The sequence below is a fragment of the Xenopus tropicalis genome, chromosome 4 (assembly GCF_000004195.4).
Source record: "Xenopus tropicalis strain Nigerian chromosome 4, UCB_Xtro_10.0, whole genome shotgun sequence".
Taxonomy (NCBI): Eukaryota; Metazoa; Chordata; class Amphibia; order Anura; family Pipidae; genus Xenopus; species Xenopus tropicalis.
The window spans coordinates 24966251-24994058 of record NC_030680.2 but is presented as its reverse complement, the minus strand read 5'-3'; the positions used below and the strand labels follow the sequence as shown (position 1 = coordinate 24994058).

At 43.9% G+C, this 27808-nt stretch overlaps 2 protein-coding genes across 2 annotated transcripts in view; both read right to left on the bottom strand.

The window, feature by feature from the left end:
* Positions 1–4426, bottom strand: part of kcnq1 (potassium channel, voltage gated KQT-like subfamily Q, member 1) — an 89032-nt gene extending 84606 nt beyond the window's left edge. The window contains exon 1 of the mRNA XM_002936499.4: positions 4091–4426. The gene's annotated coding sequence lies outside the window, so the exon portion shown is untranslated. The remainder of the gene's footprint in view (positions 1–4090) is intronic.
* Positions 4427–26379: 21953 nt separating this feature from the next.
* Positions 26380–27808, bottom strand: part of ptdss2 (phosphatidylserine synthase 2) — a 33526-nt gene continuing 32097 nt past the window's right edge. Inside the window, 1 exon segment of the mRNA NM_001079204.1 lies at positions 26380–26881. Coding sequence (NP_001072672.1) covers positions 26758–26881 — 124 coding nt within the window. The 3' untranslated portion in view covers positions 26380–26757.

Here is a 27808-nt window from a genome sequence, read left to right as displayed (position 1 = left end):
TGCTTATAATGGAGTTTATGGGAGATGGCCTTTCCATAATTCGGAACTTTCTGAAGAACGGGTTTCCAGATAAGGGATCCCATACCTGTACACAGCTTCTCTGAGGCAAATTACAGAGGCTTCAGAGGGCTTTTTGCCATTCTCTGGATCAACTAGCAGTAAGGCAAGTTTCATATAGACATAAAAGGTTGAACTTGATGGACGTGTGTCTCTTTTCAACCTAACATACTATGTTACTATATTAGCCCAAAAAACCCAGTGCAATACGCAACGTTTGTCGCCAAAATTCTAGGGGAATTGTGTCAACCAAGAGATGCGGCTACATTTTGCATGTGTGACTTGGTGTGAGCTATAGTGGAACACAGGAGCAATATTTGCATCCATTTCTAAGTATTATAGGTGTCACTTGGGTGAAACATGTCATTATGCTGATTGTTGGCTATAGGGAGACAAAGCACGGGGTCTCGGTCCCACTTGGCTCTCATGCAGGTAAGCTGCTTCCGGTGATCACACACAGGTCTGTGTCAGTGATTGACAGCTCGGGCAGCCCAGTCCTGTCTGTACTGAACAGAGCCACTCTCACTGCCGTCAGTGTTGAAAAAGAGGTTGATCCAGCCCGGCTGGAACGGCACAGAGCAAGGCAGGCTGGGTGATTTCCTTCACTTCCAGAACAATAAGTGTGGCTTGTGATACATATACAGGTATGGGATCTGTTATCCAGAAGCCCGTTATCCAGAAAGTTCCAAATTATGGGAAAGCCATCTCCCATAGACAGTGATGATTTCCTTTTTCTCTGTTATAATAAAATAATACCGTCTACTTGATCCCAACTAAGATATAATTAATCCTTATTGGATGCAGAACAAACCTATTGGGTTTATTTAATTCTTAAATGATTTTTTAGTAGACTTAAGGTATGGAGATCCAAATTACAGAAAGATCCCTTATCCGGAAAATATGCAGGGGCATGCAGGGACTGACCTTGTGGTTAGTGCTTTTATTTTTCTGATCCAAAAATCAAGTGCTGTTGCTAAGGTTCATGGATAGGGTATCTCAGGGGAAGTTTCTAGGCAGTCGGTGTGAGCATGTTTCCTAGTGTTTGTTTCCTGCTCCACTGTGAGTATCTTCTGGTGACATTGTGCATCTTGACTTTTAATTTTGTTTCTCTTCCTGATTTTCTTTTTTTATGCCATACCAAATAAATCTAAATATAACACCTAGAAGTTGCACAGGGAGCTCTGCAGAACTCTTTTACCACTTACCCAGAACTATTCCAGCCCAAAGCTTTAAGGCAATGGCACACACAGCTTTGTAGCCACATTTTGCCTCCTATTTATTGGGATAACTAGGCTGGTTGCACAAGTGAGCTTGAGGGTGGCAGCTGCTCACTTGGGGCGAATATACAGTAATACCAGTTGCCCACAGGAGCCATTGTTTCTAAGAGATTTGAGGGCTCATTTATGACCTTAATTACAGTGTGCAAAGTTCAATTTCCGGTGCAATTTGCCATGCTTTTACCTACAATGCAGTGTTTTCCCAATGATTCCGGCATAGGGAGTTGCACTCTCCTCAACGGCTGCATGTGCATTGAACTCAAGTTACATAGTTACATAGGGTTGAAAAAAGACCAGTGTCCATCAAGTTCAACCCATCCAAGTAAACCCAGCACACCTAACCCACACCTACCAATCTATACACTCACATACATAAACTATATATACAACCACTAGTACTAACTGTAGATATTAGTATCAATAGTTACCTAGTTACATAGGGCTTTTGTGGTCAAAATTGTCAGCCCAGATTGTGTCATTCCACTCAACAGCTGTTTGCTGTTGTTCAATTTCAAATTCCATTTGAATTTTTTTAGGCGCAAGTCTGATGAACCTATTGACCCAGCAAAATGAGGGATCCCTGGATCTGTGGGTTCTGGCAAATGCCAGAGGGGCTGCTGTAAGATGCCATAGACAGTCACTATTTATTGGGCTGGTGGGGGGGCTGTTTGGGCCTAACGGTATTTGAAATACCAGGGCCTATTTTGAATCCCAGTCCAGCCTGAAATTATGCAAACATTTAGGGTGAAGAGACACTGAGCTACTAGTAGCAGCTACTTTTTCATGGCTACTAAACGCCAGTAAATACCCTGCCATAGCCAATACTATGAATTGCCTCTGCTAAAACACACATAGAGACAATTATCAATAAATGATCAGCATTGCCTATTTTAGTAGCCACGACAAGTAGCTGCTACTAGTAGCTTTGTGTGTCTTCACCCTTAAGCTGGTGGCAGCTGCAGGGTTCCTCAGTATTAATAGGTGCACTTGCGCTTGCTCCCATCCCTCAAGGGTGTGGAACGGACACACTATACCAGCGGTTCTCAACCTGTGCAGCGGGACCCCTTTGGGGGTCGACCAACCCTTTCACAGGGGTCGCCTAAGACCATCGGAAAATACATATTTCCGATGGTCTTAGGAATAATTTTATGGTTGGGGGGTCACCATAACATGAGGAACTGTATTAAAGGGTCATGGGATTAGGAAGGTTGAGAACCACTGCACTATACAGAAGTGCAAGGAGTGTATTTAGAAGCATGTACCTTGAATGGCGTCAATGCATGCAAATTGTCTGCATTTTAGCATGGCTGTAAATGAGCCCTTTGGTAAATGCATCTAAGAACCAGCTGTGCTATGTTTATGTAGCAAGCAACTAGTTTCACAGTACCATCAACTAATAGGGCCGGAAATAGGGATAGGCAGAAGAGGCACGTTCTGGTGGTGCAACACTGGGAGGGGGTGGCGCTAGGAATGAACCTTTTATCTGCCTACCCATATTCCAGGCAATCAAGTCCCTCCAGTCCCACTCACGATAACCATCACGCCAGCTCCCCACCTCATCCACTACTCTTTGATGCTCGCCCATCTTTCCACCCCCCATAGCCATCACCGTGTGCATACAGGTGCGCTCACGCTGGTGGGGGTGAAGCAAGGTGGCCAGCCGGGTCGCCTAGGGCACTTGGCCGGCCATGTCAACAATACAAAATCTCCCCATAAATGTTTAAATGTAGGTGTTGCCTTGCTTATGGACTAGAAGCAGTGGCTTCAAGAACAGATCATGCATGTAGTAGTGGTATTCAGTCTGTCTGGCTAAACTAATATGAACAAGGCTCCACCATTTTCATTTATCGGACCTTCTGGCCATCGGGGGCCAAACGATCGGATCAATCTGATATTGCCCACCTCAAGTTGGGCACATCTGGCAAAGATCCACTCATTTGGCAACCTTACCAAATAAGTGTACCGTAATGAATGTTAACTGTGCCCCATGCACCCGAAGTACATATACAATAATACAAGAACACCCAACTAGAGCATACAGTCTGAGGCACAGGGAGATGAAGTGAATTGCCCAAGGTTACAAACCTCTAGCAAAGGAATTCAATAGCCAGTCCTAATACCGAGCCATTCACATACCCAATAGTACTTGTATGTTAATCATTGAAAGCGCATATTAGAAACATAGGAACAGCCTTTGCTAGAGGCACAGGAATTCCTTGCGATTAAAAAAAAAAGAAACCGATGGGCATGTCAGGGCACGGCTCAGCACCAGTCCCCTAGTACAGTCTTCTCATGTTTTCAGCCTGGTTTGTTAGCAATTGCAGGCAGTCTGTGTATGTTCTTAATTTCTATTTTTACACTATTTGGCTTATTTGAAAAAATACTTGGCTCTTTAGAAATAAACAGTAAAACTTAATTATAACACTGCAAAAAAATGTGCTAGAAGTTCCAGCTGCAACAGCACTGAGTACAGGGCAGCCCTATTGCATAAGAGACGCCTGCAGATTTCCTCTCGGTTTTGCATTTCATGCTATGAATATTTTCCAAAATAGGGACTTTTTTGGTGCTTGAAAAACCAGAGGAGGAAACTGGTGCTTTTCCATAGAGAGAGAGGTGCCCTTGACATTGCCGGAGGCAGTACATTTAATGACCGGCCCTTATGGTGACGTAGAAGAAGTTCAACCAAACCCAGACCTTTACTGACCTGCTAACAGATTAAGAAAATGGTAGAAGAGGCCCCAGAGGTACCTACTTACCCAGTATATTCCGGGACTTTGTTGAAAGCGACTGTAAAGATTCCAAACGGATCTTGGAAGTGCTGAGGTTTCCCTTTGTATCTCATGCCCAGAGGAGTAGTAAAGCAACTTCTCCAGCACTTCCTATATCATTTCTTGCTTCTCTCTTCCTTGCCGCCCTGAGACTCACACACACAAAAAAAAAAAAAAAGTTGTTCTTCCTCAAAATGGAATTTCAGGCTAAACTTAGATGGTAAACACACAAGTTTTTCCTCCCTCGACTGTGGCACAGGAAGCACGTTCATTAACACCAGAAGCTACCCCGCTGCTGCTGCTGACAGCCATTACAATTATTGTAACCTGAGAGTCCTAAAGGGGAAAAAAAATCTTCTGTTTTCTGTTTGGTTAACTCTTAAATCCCCCCCACCTACTTGGTCTCAGTAGCTTGGGCAAGTCAAAACTCAGCACCTCCAGGGCATGTTTAGTGGCCTTGTTGTGCATCTTTCTGCACAAACTGATTCTGCACAATGGAGTTTCAGGGCTAATATTTCTACCTATATAGAATTAGGGATCAATTCTATTCGTCTGAACCCCGAATCCTTCATGAAAGATTCGTCCGAATACCAATCCCAATCCTAATCTGAAATGGGACGGGTGAAAGAGAACCACACCCTGCACGGTTTGGTGAAAAATGTTTAACTTCTGTGTTTATGTGACGAAAAGTCATGTGATTTTAAGGATTTGGATTCGGTTCGGACAAATCCGCATCCTGGAGAAAAAGGTTGAATCTTGGCTGAATCCTGGATTTGGCACCTCCCTATATAGAATAAATCCAGTGAAAAATAGCTGCGTCCAGCACAGTATTGTGATCACAAACTCACCAAAGGGTCCAGGAGCACCAACCCCAAACCCTCAGCCTACGGTGCAAAGATTACCACTATGATTAAGTGTTCTTGGAGCACAAAATGCCTTGAGATATTGCTCAAATAATTTTGTTTTTAACTTATTTTTGCACAAAGATCTTTGGGTTTTTTTGAGTGCCTTTTCCCCCTGCCTCAGAATAGATGGGGGGGGCGGGATAGTTTTTTATTGTCTGAGCCACAAATAGGGCCGGCCTGAAGCAAGATGCATTCCTGGGCAATTTTACAGTGTATATTCCCATTCTGCACATTACAAGCTGATATCTAATACTGTCCAGTTTACTGCTTGTGGTGTATATTACAAGGGTCTGTTCCAGGGGTGTTGAACCTGCCACCTTGCAGCTGTTGTCGAACTATATTTCTGAGTATTTTGTGTAAGATCCCTATCACATTCGCACACTAAGGTCAGTTTTCTCCAACCTGTAAGGAGAGGAAACCTGAGCACCTGGGAAAACCCAAGCAGACACAGGGAGGACATACAAACACCTTGCAGATAGTGCCCTGTTTAGGGTGAAGACACACTGAGCTACTAGTAGCAGCTACTTGTCACGGCTACTAAACACTAGAAAATCCCCTGCCATAGACAGTACTGAGAATTGCCTCTGCTAAAACACACGTAGAGACAATTATCAGTCAATGATTAGCATTGTCTGTTTCTGTAGCCGTGACAAGTAGCTGCTACTAGTAGCTCTGTCTGTCTCCACCCTTAGAATTGAATGCATGATCCCAGAACAAACAGACCCACCGCGATAGAAGGATTGTCAACCAATCAGCTATTTCTGGGCCTGCTTTTGTACAGGAGATGAATACTTTGGTGCCACAGTCCTTCTGCAGAGGTTATATCCACAGTAAACAGGGCACACTCCAAGGACTTAAACTACAGGCATATGATTCCTTATCCAGAAAGCTCCAAATAAGGGGTTAGCGGCGAAGTCCATTCCATGTGCTTGCACCCAGGCCAACGCATTGCCTCCAGGTGCAGTCACATCTGAAAGCTGATCGGAAAGCAGGGGCCGATTCTCGGCCTGCGTTTATCCACATTCCGAGAATAAACCCCCTCTGGCATTAGCCTTAATCCTGCTAAAAACTCAGAATCCTCCAGTGGTGTAAACATTGAATTCTACATAAGATCTTGGGTCTGAACAATGCAAAAAAGATAGCTGGAAAATCACCCACTGTGAGTAGGAATGGGACAATATGCTTTGTTAATGACTAAATATCATAGGAATAAATACAGGTCCTTTGTTCAGAAACCGTTATCCAGAAAGCTCTCTATTATGGGAAGGCCCTTTTCCACAGAGCCATGGTAAGCAAATAATTCTAATTTTTCAAAATGATTTCCCTTTTTCTATGTAATAATAAAACAGTACCTTGTACTTGATCCCAACTAAGATATAATTACCCATTATTGGGGGCAGAACAGCCCTACTGGGTTTATTTAATGGTTAAATGATTACCTTTTCTCTGTAATAATAAAACAGTACCTGTACTTGATCCCAACTAAGATAAAATTAATAATTATTAGAGCCCAAACGATCCTATTGGGTTTAATTACTGTTTAAATAATTTTTTTAGTAGACTTAAGGTAGGAGATCCAAATTACGGAAAGCCCAGGTACTGCGCATTCTGGATAATTGGTCTCCTATTCCTCTTAAGAAGAAAGAGATTATTTGTAATTAGAGATTGGTGGACGCTGCATATATATTCAAATCACACATTTTAGGGCTCATTTACAAGTGCAGTGTGCAAAATGCAATTTTGAGCACAAAACAAAGTACAGGTATCGGACCCCTTATCCCATTATCCAGAAAGTTCCGAATTACGGAAAGGCCATCTCCCATAGACTCCATTTTAATCAAATAATTCACATTTTTAAAAATGGTTTCTTTTTTCTCTGTAATAATAAAACAGTACCTTGTACTTGATCCCAACTAAGATATAATTACCCCTTATTGGGGGCAGAACAGCCCTATTGGGTTTATTTAATGGTTAAATGATTCCCTTTTTCTATGTAATAATAAAACAGCACCTTGTACTTGATGGTAACTAAGCTGCATGAATCCATATTGAAGGCAAAACCACCCTATTGGGTTTATTTAATGTTGTAATGTATTTTAGCAGATATAAGGTATGGGGTTCCAAATTATGGAAAGACCCCTTTATCCTGAAAACCCCAGGTCCCAAGCATTCTGGATAATAGATCCTATACCTGAATAACAATTTTTATCAACAATTTGAATGAGTCTGGTTTCCTGAACTGAAGATCCTATAACCTAGATGATCGATAGATAAATGATAGATAGATAGATAGATAGATAGATAGATACATCTGCTAGATGTACAGGTATGGGACCTGTTATTCAGAAAGCTCGGGACCGGGGGTTATCCGGATAAGGGGTCTTTCCGTAATTTGGATCTCCATGCCTTAAGTCATTTAAATCATTTAAACATTAAATAAACCCAATGGGATTGTTTTGCCTCCAATAAGGATTAATTATATCTTAGTTGGGATCAAGTACAGGTACTGTTTTATTATTACAGAGAAAAGGGAATCATTTAACCATTAAATAAACCCAATAGGGCTGTTCTGCCCCAATAAGGGGTAATTATATCTTAATTGGGATCAAGTACAGGTACTGTTTTATCATTACAGAGAAAAAGCAAATAATTTTAAAAAATCTGAATTATTTGCTTATAATGGAGTCTATGGGAGATGACCTTCCCGTAATTCGGAACTTTATGGATAACGGGTTTCCGGATAAGTGATCCCATACCTGTACCCGGATTTTACATTTTCCCTGGGACCAGAAAATAATGCAGGAAAATGTAAGATCAGAGTAGTGAGTTAAGGACACATAAAGGCCAAGTATATAGAGCAAATAGACAAAGGAATTATTTTTCTTTAGTGTGTTAGTTAAAAGGTTTCAGCTGTAAAGCACTGAGAGAACATCAGGCACATATATGTATTTCTCTTGGCCAGAAGGTTGCACTTATCTTACATCATGTGTTATGTCAGTACACAGCAGTGCAGGATTGTTTCCTTATGGCCAAGTAATGCGGTACTGTGATTTGATTGGGAGGGTAGGTGTGTTTGTGTGTGTGAAGGGGTGTGTGTGGGTGTGTGTGGTCACTTACCTAAGTGGGTAAATCCTCTTGCCGTACTTTACATTTTGGTCACTTACCTAAGTGGGTAAATCCTCTTGCCGTACTTTACATTTTGGTCACTTACCTAAGTGGGTAAATCCTCTTGCCGTACTTTACATTTTGGTCACTTACCTTAGTGGGTAAATCCTCTTGCCGCACTTTACATTTTGGTCACTTACCTAAGTGGGTAAATCCTCTTGCCGCACTTTACATTTTGGTCACTTACCTAAGTGGGTAAATCCTCTTGCCGCACTTTACATTTTGGTCACTTACCTAAGTGGGTAAATCCTCTTGCCGCACTTTACATTTTGGTCACTTACCTTAGTGGATAAATCCTCTTGCCGCACTTTACATTTTGGTCACTTACCTAAGTGGGTAAATCCTCTTGCTGCACTTTACATTTTGGTCACTTACCTAAGTGATTAAATCCTCTTGCTGCACTTTACATTTTGGTCACTTACCTAAGTGGATAAATCCTCTTGCCGCACTTTACATTTTGGTCACTTACCTAAGTGATTAAATCCTCTTGCCGCACTTTACATTTTGGTCACTTACCTAAGTGGATAAATCCTCTTGCCGCACTTTACATTTTGGTCACTTACCTAAGTGGATAAATCCTCTTGCCGCACTTTACATTTTGGTCACTTACCTAAGTGGGTAAATCCTCTTGCCGCACTTTACATTTTGGTCACTTACCTTAGTGATTAAATCCTCTTGCCGCACTTTACATTTTGGTCACTTACCTAAGTGGGTAAATCCTCTTGCTGCACTTTACATTTTGGTCACTTACCTAAGTGGGTAAATCCTCTTGCCGCACTTTACATTTTGGTCACTTACCTTAGTGAATAAATCCTCTTGCCGCACTTTACATTTTGGTCACTTACCTAAGTGGGTAAATCCTCTTGCCGCACAAAACATTTTGGTCACTTACCTAAGTGGGTAAATCCTCTTGCCGCACTTTACATTTTGGTCACTTACCTTAGTGGGTAAATCCTCTTGCCGCACTTTACATTTTGGTCACTTACCTTAGTGATTAAATCCTCTTGCCGCACTTTACATTTTGGTCACTTACCTTAGTGGGTAAATCCTTTTGCCCACTTTACATTTTGGTCACTTACCTTAGTGATTAAATCCTCTTGCCGCACTTTACATTTTGGTCACTTACCTTAGTGGGTAAATCCTCTTGCCGCACTTTACATTTTGGTCACTTACCTTTAATAATAATGGCACCTACTGGACACAGAGACACTTTGCAGCACAGATATGAGAAATCCTCTCCAGCTCTTGCAGTTGTTTCTGTAACATGAAAGCATTAGAGCTCAGTTTATACTGTAGGTTTGTTCCCAGTTGCCAATCAGAATTGAGCATTGGTACAGTTAGCGTGAGGGCAGGACATGGTGCCCCCATCTATAGTGCTTTGGTGATATTCACTTAGGAAGCAACCTTTCTAACATGAATAATAATTTGCCAGACAATAAAGCTTGGTTTTATGTTGCCGGGACTAATGACTATAGCAACCAGTTAATATTTTATATTTATGAACCACGGACACTTTAATGCAAAAGTGATGTTGCTAGTAGCAACACATCAGCTAAAAGTGCCTGTTGGAGGCAAAAAGGGGAAAATACAGTTGGGCTCATTATCAACACTGGGCACGACTGCACCTGTGCAGTAACCCATAGCAACCAGTCAGTGATTAGTTGGGCTCACACAGCTGAAGGTAGAACTATAAAAATGTTATTGGTCACCAAGGATTACTGCCCAGTGTTGGTAACTGCCCCTCTGCCATAGGAAACATTTAATGCGGGGCAAGGACATAAAAAAAAAACAATGTATTGGTATTTATTTACATTCTGTTACATGTTAAGGTTGGTATATAATAAGGTTGGGACTGAGTTTACAAAGAAACGTGAGTGTATGGACTTACTTTGTTTGGTATATAGGAGCAGGGCAGATCCCTGGGGGTAGAGGGGCAACATTCTATAAAGCCTGTCAATACTGGGAACAAAAATAATGTATTTTACGGTGCGGCAAATGTCATCTTTTTATGGGGATTTCTAGTGGGAAAAGTGTATATTTGCTGCAGCCCTGCATAACTGCCAAATCCTGGCTCTGTGTCTCCCAACCAGCACTAAGATTAAATGCGGCAAAAAACGTTGTGGAACTTGCTCATTTGTTGCACCAAAAAAACTTAATATAGAGGGCATACCAAAAACAAAAGACTTTATTAATTGCCGCTCTATATATGTTGTATACTTATTAGTCTGTCCCTGTAACAAGTTTTATGTTGGTAGGACTATTAGATCGGTAGGGACCAGAATTTCTGAACATGTACGGAACATCAGGGCTGGAAAAACTAATCATGGGGTCCCTAGACATTTTAAGCATGCGCATAATAGTGACCCAAAAGGTCTGATCTTCGTTGGCCTTGAACAAATAACATCTAGTATTAGAGGGGGCGACCGTTTTATTAAACTTAGACAAAGAGAAACCTTCTGGATTTTTAAACTCAACACGTTGCATCCATTGGGGCTTAATGTAGATATAGATTTGGCTGCTTTCTGATTTTAGGCTTCCCTTATTAGTCTAGTTAAGGACTTAGTTTCACTGTTGGTTTTTAAGTTAGATAGATTATGATTAGTCTTAAATTGACCCATTTTAATTGATATGAGGACAAATCGAGCAATGTATACGGCATGATATTTTCTCTTTTTGTATTTTTATAATAAGTGATATATTTTTGATATTGCTGAGATGGTCTCGGGTCGCCGGCACCATAGGTTATCATTATAAATATTTGACTAACAAATCTTGATATACACGTATTTTGTAAAGATAGGCATATTGACACTTATTGTCCTCTTATATCTATGGGTATGCTTTATTTTATTATATCTTGCTGTTGGCGGGTAAAGATAGGCATTTATTGTCCTCTTATATTTATATGTATGTGTTATTTTATTTTATTACTCCGCTGATTTTAATCAATCCCCACTGTGTGAAATTACTATGTATGTTTCCGTAAAGTTTAAAAAAAAAAAAAGTGGGAAGGGTATAAATAGCCAGGGGGATTGATGGTGGGCTCATTTGCTCCTGAGGAAGCGTGCCGTGAGCACGCGAAACGCGTTGGGCTTTTTGTTGTGTCTGATATACTGCTTCACACTGTAAGTAGCCTGCATTGTGCAGGGGCTTTATTTTACATATTAAACGATTTTATACTATTTTCAATTCCTCTTCATTCCATATACTCTGAGGACTAAGGATGCACTGCAATCAATAGCTGAATTGACTTCTCTACATGCTCTTATTTTAATTAAATCTGGTGAGCATTTACTTTGGACACATCGTGTGGGTGTGATACACTGCATTGGGCTGATATATAAGCACTTTTGATTGTTCGATTCACTTAATATATTTGCACATTTTGCACCAAATTAGAACGCTAAAAATCTTTTAGCGTTTTAGTCACAAAGAAAGTTTTGTACATATTGCACTAGTTTTGCTTTTGTTTTTCTCTAATTCCATGCGCTTCCATCAACACGATTACACACATCTGAGACCCATCTAAAAAGGGAGGGTTGTTCTTATGAGGAGGCAGCACACGATCACACAGTTTCTACTATACTGAAGATTTGGTTTCAAAGAACTCCACCAAGAAGCGCTGAGTATTTGGGGGACCACCCTATTAACTGTAGCACTAAGATTAAAGGCTATTTTAGGGGAAAACTCTCCAAATTCACTAAAATCAGTAAAAGAAACAAAACCTGCTGGTCTGGGGGCTCCATCCAACTATTTACCCTCTTTTTTTTTTTTTTTTTTTTTTTAGCTAAAATGAGGGTTATTTGGCAGAAAATCTCTCAGAAGTGAATGCTCTTACCTCTCACTGCAGTGACACCAACGGACTGAACCAACTGTCACTCCCCTAGGGGTGAAGTCACCTCTCATCACATGACAGGTGCTGCTATTAAAGGGGAAGTGTACCCTTAGCCTGAATAGTGGGTAGAGACACTCAGCCCCTACAATAGGAAGGCCTTTGTCCCTAATTGGGGAAATGCTTTATACAAGGTATGTATGGGGGGGGAGATTTCATTCATTGCTCTGGCAGTGACCAGGCTGCTTGGCTGGGGGGCTTTAAACTAATCTTTAAGTAGAAGCTGTTGCATCCTGGGAAACAGGAAGTGATCCTGTATCCACTCTGATGTCAGTAACACAATTTGCCTTACATATTACAGAAACCCCCATAAAGCAGGGCTTAGGCATCCACTTGGGAGAGGTAAGGGGTCACTTGCCATCCCCCCGAGGTCTCCCCACAAGCAGAGCAATGCCGCTGTCTCCATAATAGAATAAAGATTCTCTGCTTCAGTACATCGATTGCTTTATTTCCATGTGGCTGCGCTGTATGGGAAGTTTTGCTTTCACTGATTTTCTGTTTGTGTGACCCCTAGAGGGGGTTTTAGTTCGACAACTGTTTGTGTCTAATCCCACTGGGATGTTACTATAATATTTGGATAATGTTACACTAGGTCCCTGGCAGGGGTTTGTTTTTGTTTAGGCGACCTAACCTTTGGTTAAGCTACTGCGGCTACTGCCTGCTTGGTTTGCAATAAATTCTGATGGCTGATGGGATTTACATGATTACAAGTAGAAATGAAGTCATAGAAACTCATAAAACCCCTTCTCTGCTAACCTGTCAGGTTTTACTGCTTCCTTACTACAGTGTTTGGGTTGGAGATGTATTTCCTATACCAGCAGTCGGACTGGGGTACCCGACTCAAGGGCCCACCACCACTCCTGCTCCACCTTGCAACCCTGTACTGCTTACTTAAATAAAGATGGGCATGTCTTCCACTTTGGTTGGGCCAGTCAGGCTCTGTATACCGTACTCTGTCTCTTGGTGCATCTCGCCGAATTGGTTTGGAGGAATCTTGAAAGCCCAGAGCTCCCAAACAAACACTGGTGTGAAGTCCAGGGGCAGGCCAAGCCGACCGGGCGCCCTAGGCAACCCGGTCGGCCAACTCCGCCCACCTCCCCGCCCCCCCCCCGAACGGCGCATGCGCGCCAAAGCACAGGAGAAGGTTCGGGGGGGGCGGAGCGATTAGATCGCTTATTGCCTCCGCCGCTAATGACAAGCAGTGGAGGCAATGACAAAGTAGCACTAGGGGTAGGCAGGAGAGGCTCCTGCCTGGCACCCCTTAATCATTGCGCCCTAGGCAGCTGCCTGGTGAAGTCATGCTTTCAACCCTCTCTTTATGTATACAACAGTGCCTAATGCAGGCTGCACAGTATTCATGGGGGTAGCTGCATGTCTCTGTGATCTAAAATGGAGCGCAGAGACCTCTCCAACCCTCCCCTCGTGTATACAGCAGTGCTAAACACAGTCAGAACTGTATTCATAGGGGTTGCTATACATCTCTGTGTTCTGAATGGAGCGCAGAGACCTCTCCAACCCTCTTCTTGTGTATACAATGGTGCCAAACCCATGCAGAACTGTATTTATGACAGTAGCTGTGCGTCTCTGCTCTGAAATGGAGCACAGAGACCTGCAGAAGGATATAAAGTGCAAAAAATGGCCCATTGCACCCCTTTTTTTTGCACTTTCCACCCTGCCTTCCAGTGGGAAAATGAGCCAAATACAATTACTATTTTTCCATAAATGTGCTTACTCTATTCAGGTTAATAGTAGGTTAATAGAGAGTTGTAAAGTCTCCCACAAATGGTGGCGTGCTCTATTCACACCCTTTTGATAAATATTTCCCAGGGATTTAATATGTATTTAGTTTGAACCAGCTGTATATAGATTTAGCATGTTGTCAATTTGGCATTTAAACTCACCCAGAAGTAGTGTCGGTAACAAACTGGAGGAGAAATTAGTGGGATCCTGAGGTTTTATTAATACAGGTATTAGTGTTATATTTATATTTACGTTTGGGAAAAAGTGGAGTGAAATCCGAAAATTTCTGACGTGGTCATACAAAAATATTGTCGTACGATACAAAAGTTCCGAAATTTTCGTATCCGAACAATCATAAACGGTGCGAAAAACTTTCTGACTTTGAACCTTCAGTGCATGATTTTGGAATCCTCCCATAGGACTCAGTGGCACTCTGCAGCTCCAACCCGGCCCAAGGAAAGTCTCCCATAGGGCTCAATGGCACTCTGCAGCTCCAACCCGGCCCAAGGAAAGTCTCCCATAGGGCTCAATGGCACTCTGAAGCTCCAACCCGGCCCAAGGAAAGTCTCCCATAGGGCTCAATGGCACTCTGCAGCTCCAACCCGGCCCAAGGAAAGTCTCCCATAGGGCTCAATGGCACTCTGAAGCTCCAACCCGGCCCAAGGAAAGTCTCCCATAGGGCTCAATGGCACTCTGCAGCTCCAACCCGGCCCAAGGAAAGTCTCCCATAGGGCTCAATGGCACTCTGCAGCTCCAACCTGGCCCAAGGAAAGGTCTCCCATAGGGCTCAATGGCACTCTACAGCTCCAACCTGGCCCAAGGAAAGTCTCCCATAGGGCTCAATGGCACTCTGCAGCTCCAACCCAGCCCAAGGAAAGTCTCCCATAGGGCTCAATGGCACTCTGCAGCTCCAACCTGGCCCAAGGAAAGTCTCCCATAGGGCTCAATGGCACTCTGCAGCTCCAACCCGGCCCAAGGAAAGTCTCCCATAGGGCTCAATGGCACTCTGCAGCTCCAACCTGGCCCAAGGAAAGTCTCCCATAGGGCTCATTGGCACTCTGCAGCTCCAACCCGGCCCAAGGAAAGTCTCCCATAGGGCTCAATGGCACTCTGCAGCTCCAACCTGGCCCAAGGAAAGTCTCCCATAGGGCTCAATGGCACTCTGCAGCTCCATCCCGGCCCAAGGAAAGTCTTCCATAGGACTCAATGGCACTCTGCAGCTCCAACCCGGGCCCAAGGAAAGTCTTCCATAGGACTCAATGGCACTCTGCAGCTCCAACCCGGCCCAAGGAAAGTCTCCCATAGGGCTCAATGGCACTGTGCAGCTCCAACCTGGCCCAAGGAAAGTCTCCCATAGGGCTCAATGGCACTCTGCAGCTCCATCCCGGCCCAAGGAAAGTCTTCCATAGGACTCAATGGCACTCTGCAGCTCCAACCCGGCCCAAGGAAAGTCTTCCATAGGACTCACTGGCACTCTGCAGCTCCAACCCGGCCCAAGGAAAGTCTCCCATAGGACTCAATGGCACTCTGCAGCTCCAACCTGGCCCAAGGAAAGTCTCCCATAGGGCTCAATGGCACTCTGCAGCCCCAACCTGGCCCAAGGAAAGTCTCCCATAGGGCTCAATGGCACTCTGCAGCTCCAACCCAGCCCAAGGAAAGTCTCCCATAGGGCTCAATGGCACTCTGCAGCTCCAACCTGGCCCAAGGAAAGTCTCCCATAGGACTCAATGGCACTCTGCAGCTCCAACCCGGCCCAAGGAAAGTCTCCCATAGGGCTCAATGGCACTCTGCAGCTCCAACCCGGCCCAAGGAAAGTCTCCCATAGGACTCAATGGCACTCTGCAGCTCCAACCCGGCCCAAGGAAAGTCTCCCATAGGGCTCAATGGCACTCTGCAGCTCCAACCCGGCCCAAGGAAAGTCTCCCATAGGACTCAATGGCACTCTGCAGCTCCAACCCGGCCCAAGGAAAGTCTCCCATAGGACTCAATGGCACTCTGCAGCTCCAACCCGGCCCAAGGAAAGTCTCCCATAGGGCTCAATGGCACTCTGCAGCTCCAACCCGGCCCAAGGAAAGTCTCCCATAGGGCTCAATGGCACTCTGCAGCTCCAACCCGGCCCAAGGAAAGTCTCCCATAGGATCAATGGCACTCTGCAGCTCCAACCCGGCCCAAGGAAAGTCTCCCATAGGGCTCAATGGCACTCTGCAGCTCCAACCCGGCCCAAGGAAAGCCTCCCATAGGACTCAATGGCACTCTGCAGCTCCAACCCGGCCCAAGGAAAGTCTCCCATAGGGCTCAATGGCACTCTGCAGCCCCAACCTGGCCCAAGGAAAGTCTCCCATAGGACTCAATGGCACTCTGCAGCTCCAACCCGGCCCAAGGAAAGTCTCCCATAGGACTCAATGGCACTCTGCAGCTCCAACCCGGCCCAAGGAAAGTCTCCCATAGGGCTCAATGGCACTCTGCAGCTCCAACCTGGCCCAAGGAAAGTCTCCCATAGGGCTCAATGGCACTCTGCAGCCCCAACCTGGCCCAAGGAAAGTCTCCCATAGGACTCAATGGCACTCTGCAGCTCCAACCCGGCCCAAGGAAAGTCTCCCATAGGGCTCAATGGCACTCTGCAGCTCCAACCCGGCCCAAGGAAAGCCTCCCATAGGACTCAATGGCACTCTGCAGCTCCAACCTGGCCCAAGCAAAGTCACATTACCGAAGCTTGAATGAAACTTTCGTACTCGTTGAGACAAATACGATTTTGTCACACAAATTGTCGCAAAGTACAAAAAAGTAGCGGAAATGAACAAAAAAAATTGCAGAAAATATGCACAGTTCTAAAAGTTAGAAAAAATACGAATTTCTTCCATTCGTACTCATTCAGACTTTAATGAATGGGCCCCTAGAATTGGCTGAGGTTATACACAGGGGTAATTTATTGCAAGGCCCAGAACACTAATGCATGCCCCTTTGTATTACTTATGAAGCACTTGTGCATTGGGGCAAGCTGTGCTCTGTAGAGGGCAGCATCATGAGGCAGGTAGGGGGACTCCTTTATGCCTCCCCACCTTCCTCTCTAGGATTGGGTGCTGCCCAGCGCAGGAAGCTCTTGATTCAAGGGAAATAGTTCAGGTCTCTGCACTCCAAGAAGCTTCTTTAATACATTAAGATACATAGCCACCTGTAACCTTATACCTGAGGTATCTCTGCACCCACTTGGATTTGGTGATATATTGGTAAAGGGACCCACATGGCAGCACCCTAATGCACACGCATACATAAAAAGGCACAACATGGGTTTATCTATTCTATATGTAGAAGCAGCATTGCCCAAATGCTTGGCGTGTGTGGCTGGGAAACATGCATGTAGCAGGTGCTAAACTAAATCTGATGCACGCCCACCGTACTGTCACGCAAAAACAAATATAAATGTGATACTTTTGTACTTAAAAAACAAAGGTAGTGAGCAGAGATGGGTTAACTGATGTTTCTCTGGTCAGTTTTGTGCAACATCACTGCACGTCTCTTGTCTCATGAAATTCATTTCCAGCCGACTGTAGCCGTAACCATGCAGTGTATCGTCAGATTTTTTTTTTCTTTTAGTGTCACCGAAATATTGTTTGTCATGGCATTAGCAATGGTAAAAAAAGAATTTAAGGATCCATACAGAGAATGGCTAGACTCGCCAAGTCTATCAGCCTGTGCCCAGTTTAAGGCTTGTGGCTTGTGTGCATCTGCCTGTCACTGCGCACACGGGGAGGATTTCAGCCAAAATATACAAACAAGTGCAGACTCTAAATGGGGACCTAGGCAGAATAGTACCTTTGGGGCCCCACCTTGCACGATGAACAAGAACGTGCTGCTGCTGTGCCAGTGCAAGCCAGTGCACCATGGTGCATTCCGATCAGGTCTGGACTGGGACTCAAGATAGGCCCTGGCATATCAAGTACACAGAGACCTAAACTGCCCCCCCACCAGCCCAATAAATAGTAACTGTCAATGGCATCTTACAGCAGCCCCTCTGGCATTTGCCACAACCCACAGATTGCCAGTCCAGGCCTGGTTTAGCTTAGTGATTCAAATTCATTTGCAACATTAATTTCACTTTTCACTGTAATTTCCAGGCCTCCAACTCCAGGTTAGTGCCTAGGGCACCTAATGGGTAATCTGGCACTGTAAAACTGTTCCCTGTGCCAGGCAGATACAAGGAAAGTAAATGGCACGAAGCAGTGACAGCTGGGCATTGTTCCTCTGAAGGATCTGAGAATTTGCTATGAGACATGGGTACATTTTCTTTTTATCTGTTTCATAGTGACAATATTTGCACTTTAGGGTAAGGCTAATGTCCCACGGGGAGAGTAGTTGCCCGTAATAAATATCTGCTACAGCAGGCAATTATTTTACTGGAAAAGCCTTTCCACCAGCAATGAAGGGAGTCACCGGTGAAAAATGTACCCCTGTATCTTACATAGTAACATAGTAACATAGTAAGTAGGGTTGAAAAAAGACATACGTCCATCAAGTTCAACCATAATGCCTATATATAACCTGCCTAACTACTAGTGTGCACTCTGTACTGTCTGTGTGCACTTCCAGCGTCGGAGTGGGCTGCCGGGGTACCAGGAAAAAACCCGGCGGGCCCCGGCAGCCCAGATCCGATATCCCCCAGGGCACTCCTGTGATCCACCGGCTCCCCCCCCCCAACACGTCGTAGGCAAGTTTCTTTTAGAAGTGATCGGGGGAGGGGGCCAGAGGGTGTTGGGGGCCACTGGGGGGTGCAGGGGCCCCTGAGGCAGAAGCCCCGGTGGGCCCTGCACACCCCAGTCCGACCCTGTGCACCTCCATAACTATGCAAAGGGAAAGAAGCACACCAGTTGTGTCGGCAATGCCTTTAAATCATTTATTTGCAGAAATGAGCAAAACAGCACAAGCTTTCGGGGGTGACCCCTTCCTCAGGTGCTTGGGAGCGGCCGTGAGCACCCTCTGAGAACATGTATGTAATTGGTGTGCTGAAGATTTTTCTTTATGTTCACCTCCATAACTACCAATCAGGTAATCAGAGCCTACACAAAAGCATGGAGGTTAACAATCAGTCCCCCCTGCTGCCCCAATTTGCTTGAGTAAAATATTTATTAAATAGTTAATAGCCAATGGTAGAAGTAAAAGGAGGGTATTTGGCAGCTGGCACCCATAAGAACTGATAGTGGCTTGTATCTGTATATTGAGCCACCCCACGGTTCTGCCTGTTTAGACCCCCCTCCTTCTCAACCTCAGCATTTATAGACCCCCCTCCTTCTCAACCTCAGCATTTATCTTGGAGTCCCCTAGGAGTTATTTGCAGAAAGATTTAAAAAAAAAAAAAAAAAAATCCAGGTTGATGAGAGACAGAATTCTCTAAATCTCTTCTTATTTAATGTGAATTTCCCCTTTAATCATTCCCATTGCAAACGCTATAGAGAATTAAACCTACTTGTGGCATTTTATTAGTGCAACAAACCCACAGTTGTGAATCCTTTGGAATATTTTCAGGTCAGGCATTAGATGTCATTTTGATGTTCCCACTACCAGTTGAAGGTGAATGTGATATTGTGCATTAATGGATGTAAATATGGGTATTTAGGAGTCCATGAGAGATTCCCTTGGTGCCTGATCTATCCCTGCTGCCTGCCAATGGGAGAGATGTTTATGAGAGTACCTAAGTAACATGCACTGGCATAGCTGGAATTCTCTGCCCAACTTCCAACAAACCCCGAGGGAGGCAAAACCAGGGACACTGTATCTATAACAGCCGGTATCTCGGGTTTGTTTGGGAAATGATACTGTGGGACACAAGCATGATTTCATGCCATGAATCGGCACGGGTGAGTACATATGTACATAATGTTGCCCCATGCTTTAGACTTAATGTTATCAACCTGGTTGCCAGGAGAAGTAAAGGGTTAATCACTTAGGGGGGGCAATTCTTAGGTACCTGCCCCCAGTAATCAGTAAGCTAAGACCCTGGGCAAAAGTTCAGCTTTTATTATTCAAACTTTCAGTTCTACTCTACTGCACATGTGCACAGCCCCAGACTAGCTGCAAGGGAACCCTGGGAAAGGAAAGATGGCTGTGCTGTGCTCACTAGAATAGTAGCCCAGGATGGAGTGCATTTTAGCAAGGAGGAGCACCAGTCTGGGTTTAAGGTAAGGGTTAATAATCACTGAGAGGTGTCCAATACTGATGCAGTTTGTCTTCACCTAACCCACGACTGCTAGAGATACACTGGGAAGTAGTCGTGCAACCAGTGGCACATGTAGTGATTCTGGGCATTTTGGCACCCAATGGCACATGTAGTGATTCTGGGCATTTTGGCACCCAATGGCACATGTAGTGATTCTGGGCATTTTGGCACCCAATGACACATGTAGTGATTCTGGGCATTTTGGCACCCAATGGCACATGTAGTGATTCTGGGCATTTTGGCACCCAATGACACATGTAGTGATTCTGGGGCATTTTGGCACCCAATGGCACATGTAGTGATTCTGAGCATTTTGGCACCAATGGCACATTGTAGTGATTCTGAGCAATTTTTGGCACCCAATGGCAAATGTAGTGATTCTGAGCATTTTGGCACCCAATGGCACATGTAGTGATTCTGGGCAGTTTGGCACCCAATGGCACATGTAGTGATTCTGGGCATTTTGGCACCCAATGCACATGTAGTGATTCTGGGCATTTTGGCACCCAATGGCACATGTAGTGATTCTGAGCATTTTGGCACCCAATGGCACATGTAGTGATTCCGGGCATTTTGGCACATGTAGTGATTCCGGGCATTTTGGCACATGTAGTGATTCTGAGCATTTTGGCACCCAATGGCACATGTAGTGATTCTGGGCAGTTTGGTCCCCAATGGCACATGTAGTGATTCTGAGCATTTTGGCACCCAATGGCACATGTAGTGATTCTGAGCATTTTGGCACCCAATGGCACATGTAGTGATTCTGGGCAGTTTGGCACCCAATGGCACATGTAGTGATTCTGGGCAGTTTGGCACCCAATGGCACATGTAGTGATTCTGGGCATTTTGGCACATGTAGTGATTCCGGGCATTTTGGCACCCAATGGCACATGTAGTGATTCTGAGCATTTTGGCACCCAATGGCACATGTAGTGATTCTGAGCATTTTGGCACCCTATGGCACATGTAGTTATTCTGGGCAGTTTGGCACCCAATGGCACATGTAGTGATTCTGGGCAGTTTGGCACCCGTAGGGATTCTGAGCATTTTGGCACCCAATGGCACATGTAGTGATTCTGGGCAGTTTGGTCCCCAATGGCACATGTAGTGATTCTGGGCAGTTTGGCACCCAATGGCACATGTAGTGATTCTGAGCATTTTGGCACCCAATGGCACATGTAGTGATTCTGGGCAGTTTGGCACCCAACGGCACATGTAGTGATTCTGAGCATTTTGGCACCCAACGGCACATGTAGTGATTCTGGGCAGTTTGGTCCCCAATGGCACATGTAGTGATTCTGAGCATTTTGGCACCCAACGGCACATGCAGTGATTCTGGGCAGTTTGGTCCCCAATGGCACATGTAGTGATTCTGGGCAGTTTGGCACCCAATGGCACATGCAGTGATTCTGGGCAGTTTGGCACCCAATGGCACATGCAGTGATTCTGTGCATTTTGGCACCCAATGGCACATGTAGTGATTCTGGGCAGTTTGGCACCCAATGGCACATGTAGTGATTCTGGGCAGTTTGGCACCCAATGGCACATGTAGTGATTCTGAGCATTTTGGCACCCATATCTACAGCTCCATGGGTGAAATGCTCTGTGTAGCTCTCTGGTTATTTGTAGCTTGGAACAAACTTTTTATTGTTGCTATCTAGCAGTCACAGCAAAGGTCGCTCTATGCAGGACTGGTTTCTGCCACCCCGTTGGCATGCCAACATTCCCAACCCACTTGACAAGAGATCCAAGAAAAGAAACTCTACTTGACAATGACACTTTAATTAGTTAACACCATCAAGAGCCGTTACTGCAGGGAGCATTGTTTCTCGCCAGGTGTAAACGGCACTAGTCATTGATATAAAACATACATGAGCAATGTCTCCTTGGTCCGGTTCAACTACAGTACTGAGTAACAAAGGGTTAACAAAAATAGCTCTGTTTCAAAAATTCACTCTCAACCACAATCACAACTGGTTTGGGACACGTAATGAGTTCTAGCGCCAACAATGCTCCGATGGCGCACAGGGAAAGTCCAATCTGCAACCCTCTGGGTGATGACTTGCGGCTACCGGCCTCCCCAGAAACCTTCATCTTCATCACGGGATCATGGAAGCTGGTGCTCAGAGCAATACAAAGGGCTACATCCCTACTCTAAGCGATATCCATACTTCCGCATTGTACGGTTTGGAAATAAACCCAACAAACCTTGTTCTCAACCTAAAAAGACAAGTGTTGTTTTTCCAATGTGCAAACACACAAGGCTATCAGGGTAGGGCTCAGCACAATACAATGTTTAGTCCTGCTGACACGGATGTACCTTAAAGGGGAAGGAAAGGCTAAATCACTATGGGAAGTTAAATGTTAGCTGGTGTGATGGAGTTGGATCTGCCAAATTGCTCAATAAGGGGCCAGCACAATGGCCCATGATGGCACAGCCTGGATACAATTCAAACTGCATAAAGACGTACTTGATGGGGTCCTCTCATTGCAACCCAATTGCCCCATCTGCACCACAAACAGGGCACTTCCCATTGTTGTTAACAGGCAGCATGTTTCCCATTCACTGGAATGTAACATTGGCCTAAGGAATTACCGTTCCTATGCAGAATTAGCTGACAATAATAGCAATACATCTTTTTTTTTTTCTTTTTTAACAAGATCATTTAGTTGGGCTAAAGTAGAAAACATAATCTGAACTTTTTTCACAAATATTAAGTTGGCCATATATTGAAATATCTGCTCGTTTAGTGACCTTCCCCAATACACCCATATTGATGTAGGAGATATGGGACTGATCACATTGACAGGATACAGGCTGTTGGGACAAGGACCGTATCAACGAGCCAATGCGCTTCTCACCCTGACTGGATTTTTATACCTGTCCTAATGACATCTGGATGATTTTTGCAAGAAAAAAAGACTTTAAGTCCCAGAATTCATCACATCACATGTATTCATAGTGTATTCTACATAAGCCCAAGTGAATGAGCACACACACAAAAAAAAAAAAAATAGGGGGTATATTTCTCCTTTAAAGGGGTGGTTCACCTTTACATTTAATTTATCATAGAATGTATGTCATATTCTGAGCAACTTTTGCAATTGGTCTTCATTATTTTTTCAGTCAGTGAAAAGTAAAGTATTACTTATCCTTCTGTTCAGGCCCTCTCCTTTTCATATGCCAGTCTCTCATTCAAACCGCTGCCTGGTTGCTAGGGAATATAAGACTCTAGCAACCAAGCTCCTGAAATACCAAAGAATAGAAACATATTGTAATTTAAAGGTGAACAACCCCTTTAACGTTGATGCAAATGCACTTGCATGGCAGGGGAAGAGCAAGTCAGTGCGCGCACACAGGGTGGATTTCAGTATAAAAGGGCAAGTCATCCTTCTCTCTGCTCCAGAGGAGAAAACCTCAAGCGTGACAGAGCCCTAAGTTGAAAAAAAAGTTTGCCATCATGGGGTCAGTAGTCTCCACTATATAAGTTTAACTAGCCAAGTCTTGTTCATTCAGGATATTCACCCACTCTGAAGAGTCAGTGCTTACAGGACTGTGTCCCTCTCTAATTCCCATGGCAGTTGAATGCTCAGCACAGACGCTGGGAGACCGGGGTCAGACCCATCAAACACTGGGGCATTTAGACACGGACTCAGAAATGAGTGAGCAACTTCGAAAAGTTAAAAGGAAAAGTGTATTGTGCATTCTCTCTTTCCAGGAGCAGTATATTGCTTAACAAATAAGCCATCTTATCAAGGAGAGATAGTCTTGACCTATCAGACAACATTTTGGTTTTAGCAGGAAAAAAAAAAATCTGGTTTTCACATAGAGCTCTCTCCTAATGATCATGAAGATAAACCTACTGACACCGCCAGTTGAATAAAAACAACATTAAAGACATTTGCCAACTGCTCCTATGGTTAGTGTTATGTCCCAAGGCACTGAAGACAATTCCTAGTATGGGATCTCTTATTCAGAAACCTTCAAATTACAGGAAGGCCGTCTCCTATAGTGCATTTTCTTATCTTTAATTTAACAGTACCTTGTACTTGATGGGAACTAAGCTGCATACATTTATGGTGGTGGAAAAACAATCCTATTTGGGCTTAAATTAATGTTTCTTAGCAGACTTAAGATCTGGTGATCCAAATGACATAAAAATCTTTTATTCGGTAAACCCTCAGGTCCTAGGCATTCTGGATAATAGATCCCATATCTATAGTAGCTGAAAAGCCCACTCAAATGAATCCCATCCATCACATTAGTAAGTAGCTGAATTAGATGCCAGAAACTCCAAAACTATTAACATATACAAAAAAAAACATTTAAATCTGAAGCTGCAGTTACTTAAACCTTCCACAAGGGGAGTCCAAAACACAATGTTGCTGGATTGCAAGCCCCAGCACACACTCACACTGGAAATCTTGTTTTATCAACAGCTCCCAAGCCTTTACCTACCAATGTAAGAAAACCTTTACACACAAGCAATAGGAGCACTGTATACTTACTGTAGGAGAGTCAGACTAACTCACATCTTTAACAACAAACCCCTTAAAAGCTATGGGGAGGGACCACCGTGTGTTCTTATTCAATAAGTTGTGCCATTTTTCTGTAAACTGTATTAGTCAAAGAAGAACAATTTTGTTTTTTTCTTTGTAGCTGTTAAGAACAGGAGATTGTTGAAATACAAAATGCACAAGGGGTAACATACAGCACACTGAAACTCTTCTCCATTTCACAGTAAGTGGTTGAATTACAATACAAAAACACACGGAGTAAAATCCAGTTGCTCTTTGCCAGTAAGATTAGCTGGGCTGGGCCCTTAGAATGGAACACATGGGCAATAAATGCAGCCGCCTCGCTCGTGCCCTTGTGCATCCATAGATTGGGCATACAGTTCCAGATGTTTGCACTTGGAATGGTCCCTCTATATCTGACTGAGCAGGAAGAAGAAATTTAATGCTGGACAAGTGACACGCTTCCGTAGGACCCGCATACACTGAGGCATTATGGGACTCTCAATGCAACTAAAGTCAGTGAGTGGAAGGGTATATGTGTCTGTATTTGGGCAATTGTGCTCACCTTAAGGCCTGCTCAGAGAGGGAATGATGTAATATTTAATCTGTAATGTGTTGGTGCTACGCAAGCAAATATATAAAAGGTAATCACTTACACACACACACTTAGGGGGTTTAACATTCCACCCTGTGCAGGGGCTACTTGTATGCTTTCCATCACAGGAGGAATGCAGGGTGAGATGCAGAATCTAACCTGCGTTTGGAGCTTCAATGAGTTCCCAATGATACAGGCCCCATAGAAAAGAGTGGGGTTAGTTAAAGGGGCTGTTCACCTTTAAATTAACTTTAGTGTAATGTAAAGCAGTGATCCCCAACCAGTGGCTCGAGGGCAACATGTTGCTCCCAGTGAACTCAAGGTTGGTGCCCATTTTTTTTTTAAATCTCTGGCTTGGAGACACAGTTTTACTCCAAGCAGATCATCCTGCAGGCCGGCATTCCACATGGGGCTACCAAATAGCCAATCACAGCCCTTATTTTATATTCTTACTGAACTCATGCTTGTAAGCCACACTTAGATGTAAAAGGTTGGGGATCCCTGATGTAGAGAGTGCTATTCTGAGATGATTTGAAATTGGTCTTCATGGTTTTTTTTTTTATTTGTGGTTTTTTAATTATTTGCCTTTTTGTTCATTAGCTCTCCAGTTTGGAATTTCTGGTTGCTAGGGTACAATGTAACCTAGCAAACAGGCAGTGGTTTGAAAGAGAGACAGGGATATGAATAGGGGAAAGCCTCAATAGAAAGAAAAGTAATAAAAGCTAAAATTGTAGCTTCACAGAGGAATAGTTTTATTTGGCTGGTGGGGTCAGTGACTCCCATTTGAAAGATGACCAATTGAAAAGTGACTGGAACAGGCCATTTTCTAACATGCTAAAAGTTAACTGGAAGGAGAACTGCCCCCTGAACAGATCAGATGTAAAAATGACGTGTGTGTAGGAGCCATATAGGCAGCAGGTTGCTCTTTGCTCAGCAAAGATATTTCCATATCCAGAAGCGGCTACTTCTGGGATGTGGATTATAACGAGAGGCAGGCAGGTTTGAAGTTATGGTTTGTGAGTGACTTCAACTAGTTGCCTACCATGAACTGACACAGGTTCAATTCAACCAGATCTGCAAATGACCTTTCCAAAGAAACTAAACTGCAGGAGTAACAGCTTCAATCATAGACAAAGTTCAATTCCAGATCGGTTAGTGGCCGAGAGGACTGGATTATACATACTGTGTGGGTCTAAATTTTGAAAAAGGTTATTAGTAAAAGAATCTGCTGAAATATTTTAATAAAAACCCTTAAATAAACTAGCGGATTTCTGGAAATATCTAACAAATATACATAACCCCACGGCTTACAGTCTGAGAACCCTTGCTACATGAAAAACAGCAAATATTCTTCTTCAGACACTAAAAAAAAAAAATATAAGGACACGGCTCCCAAATTGGAAAATACATAATTGTTGCCTTGTGCAATCAGCAGAATTGATCTCTTCAAGCTCCGGGTTTATATTCCACAAAAAAAAAAGGAGAAAAAAAAACCAAAACAAAAAAAAAAACATAATGAGGTTTAGGCGTTTCATTATTAAATAGCAGTAGAAGTATCCATTAAAATATAAAAAGTACAATTGTTGTTCAGTAACATGGAGCTGAGCGCAGAGGCAGAAAGTTGTTTTAGTGCTTTTTGTGTTTATTCGTGTCCTTTTCAGAATTCACGTCCCCATTGCGATGGGATTTTTCCTCTTCATTCCTGTGCTGTTTTTGCTGTCGTATTTCTTTGTAGCGCAGTGTAATATCTCTGCGGATGAGAAGGAGAAGAAGTACAGACCCATTACACAGATGGTTAAACATTGTTCTATTGGAGCTCTGTTTATGACGATAGGTTGGGCACTTGTCTAAAGGGAGTTAGGCAGATGCCACATGTCCCAGATAGCTACATTGCCCTAAAGCAAAGGTTTTTGATCTGTTCTTGGTTCAAGCCCCCTCTGATTTTCATTGTTTGTTCCCTCCTTAGTTCATAACAAGGCTAAAGACATATAAAAACACTACTTTATCAGTCAGCTAGCAATAGTTCCAAAAAATCCAGGACAGTCAAAGAGGACAATACATGAAAAGAAAGTTGAATGCCAGCAGCTAACCGACGCAGTCTTTACCCTCACAGGATTTTTAAACCTGCCCAATACACATATGCTCGATTTCCAGCCACATATTGATCAGGCAGGCCAGTCGGAGAGCACCATACATGAGCAGATTAAGCTCAGTCAGTCTAAATGAACCACACTGTCTGAACCGTCAACTTGGATCTGTACATGTATAAGCTCCTGTGAGACATTCTCTCGAAGTTTCAGCCTAGATGGCCTTCAGTTTGGGCCTCATACTGCTCCAGGGCCCTTCTAGGCAAACCATAGCCTTAAAGCACTAATGACTTCTCTGCCGTGTAGTACCACTATACTTCATTTACTGGTAGTGAAGACTTATAGCTGCCCTTAGCGGTCCTTTACACTGATTCGACAGGTTATCTGCTGATGTATGGGCACTAACGACATCTGGCCTGAAATCAGACAGATCTCGATTGGACAGGTTTGATTTTACGTCTGCCCTGAATTACGCAATATCAGGCTAATTCGGTCGTTTGGCCCTTGGCCAAATGATTGAATTATAACGGTGGGTATAGGCACCCTTCAGTTCGGGGCCTGCATCAACGAGCCGATGCAGTCCCTGATCC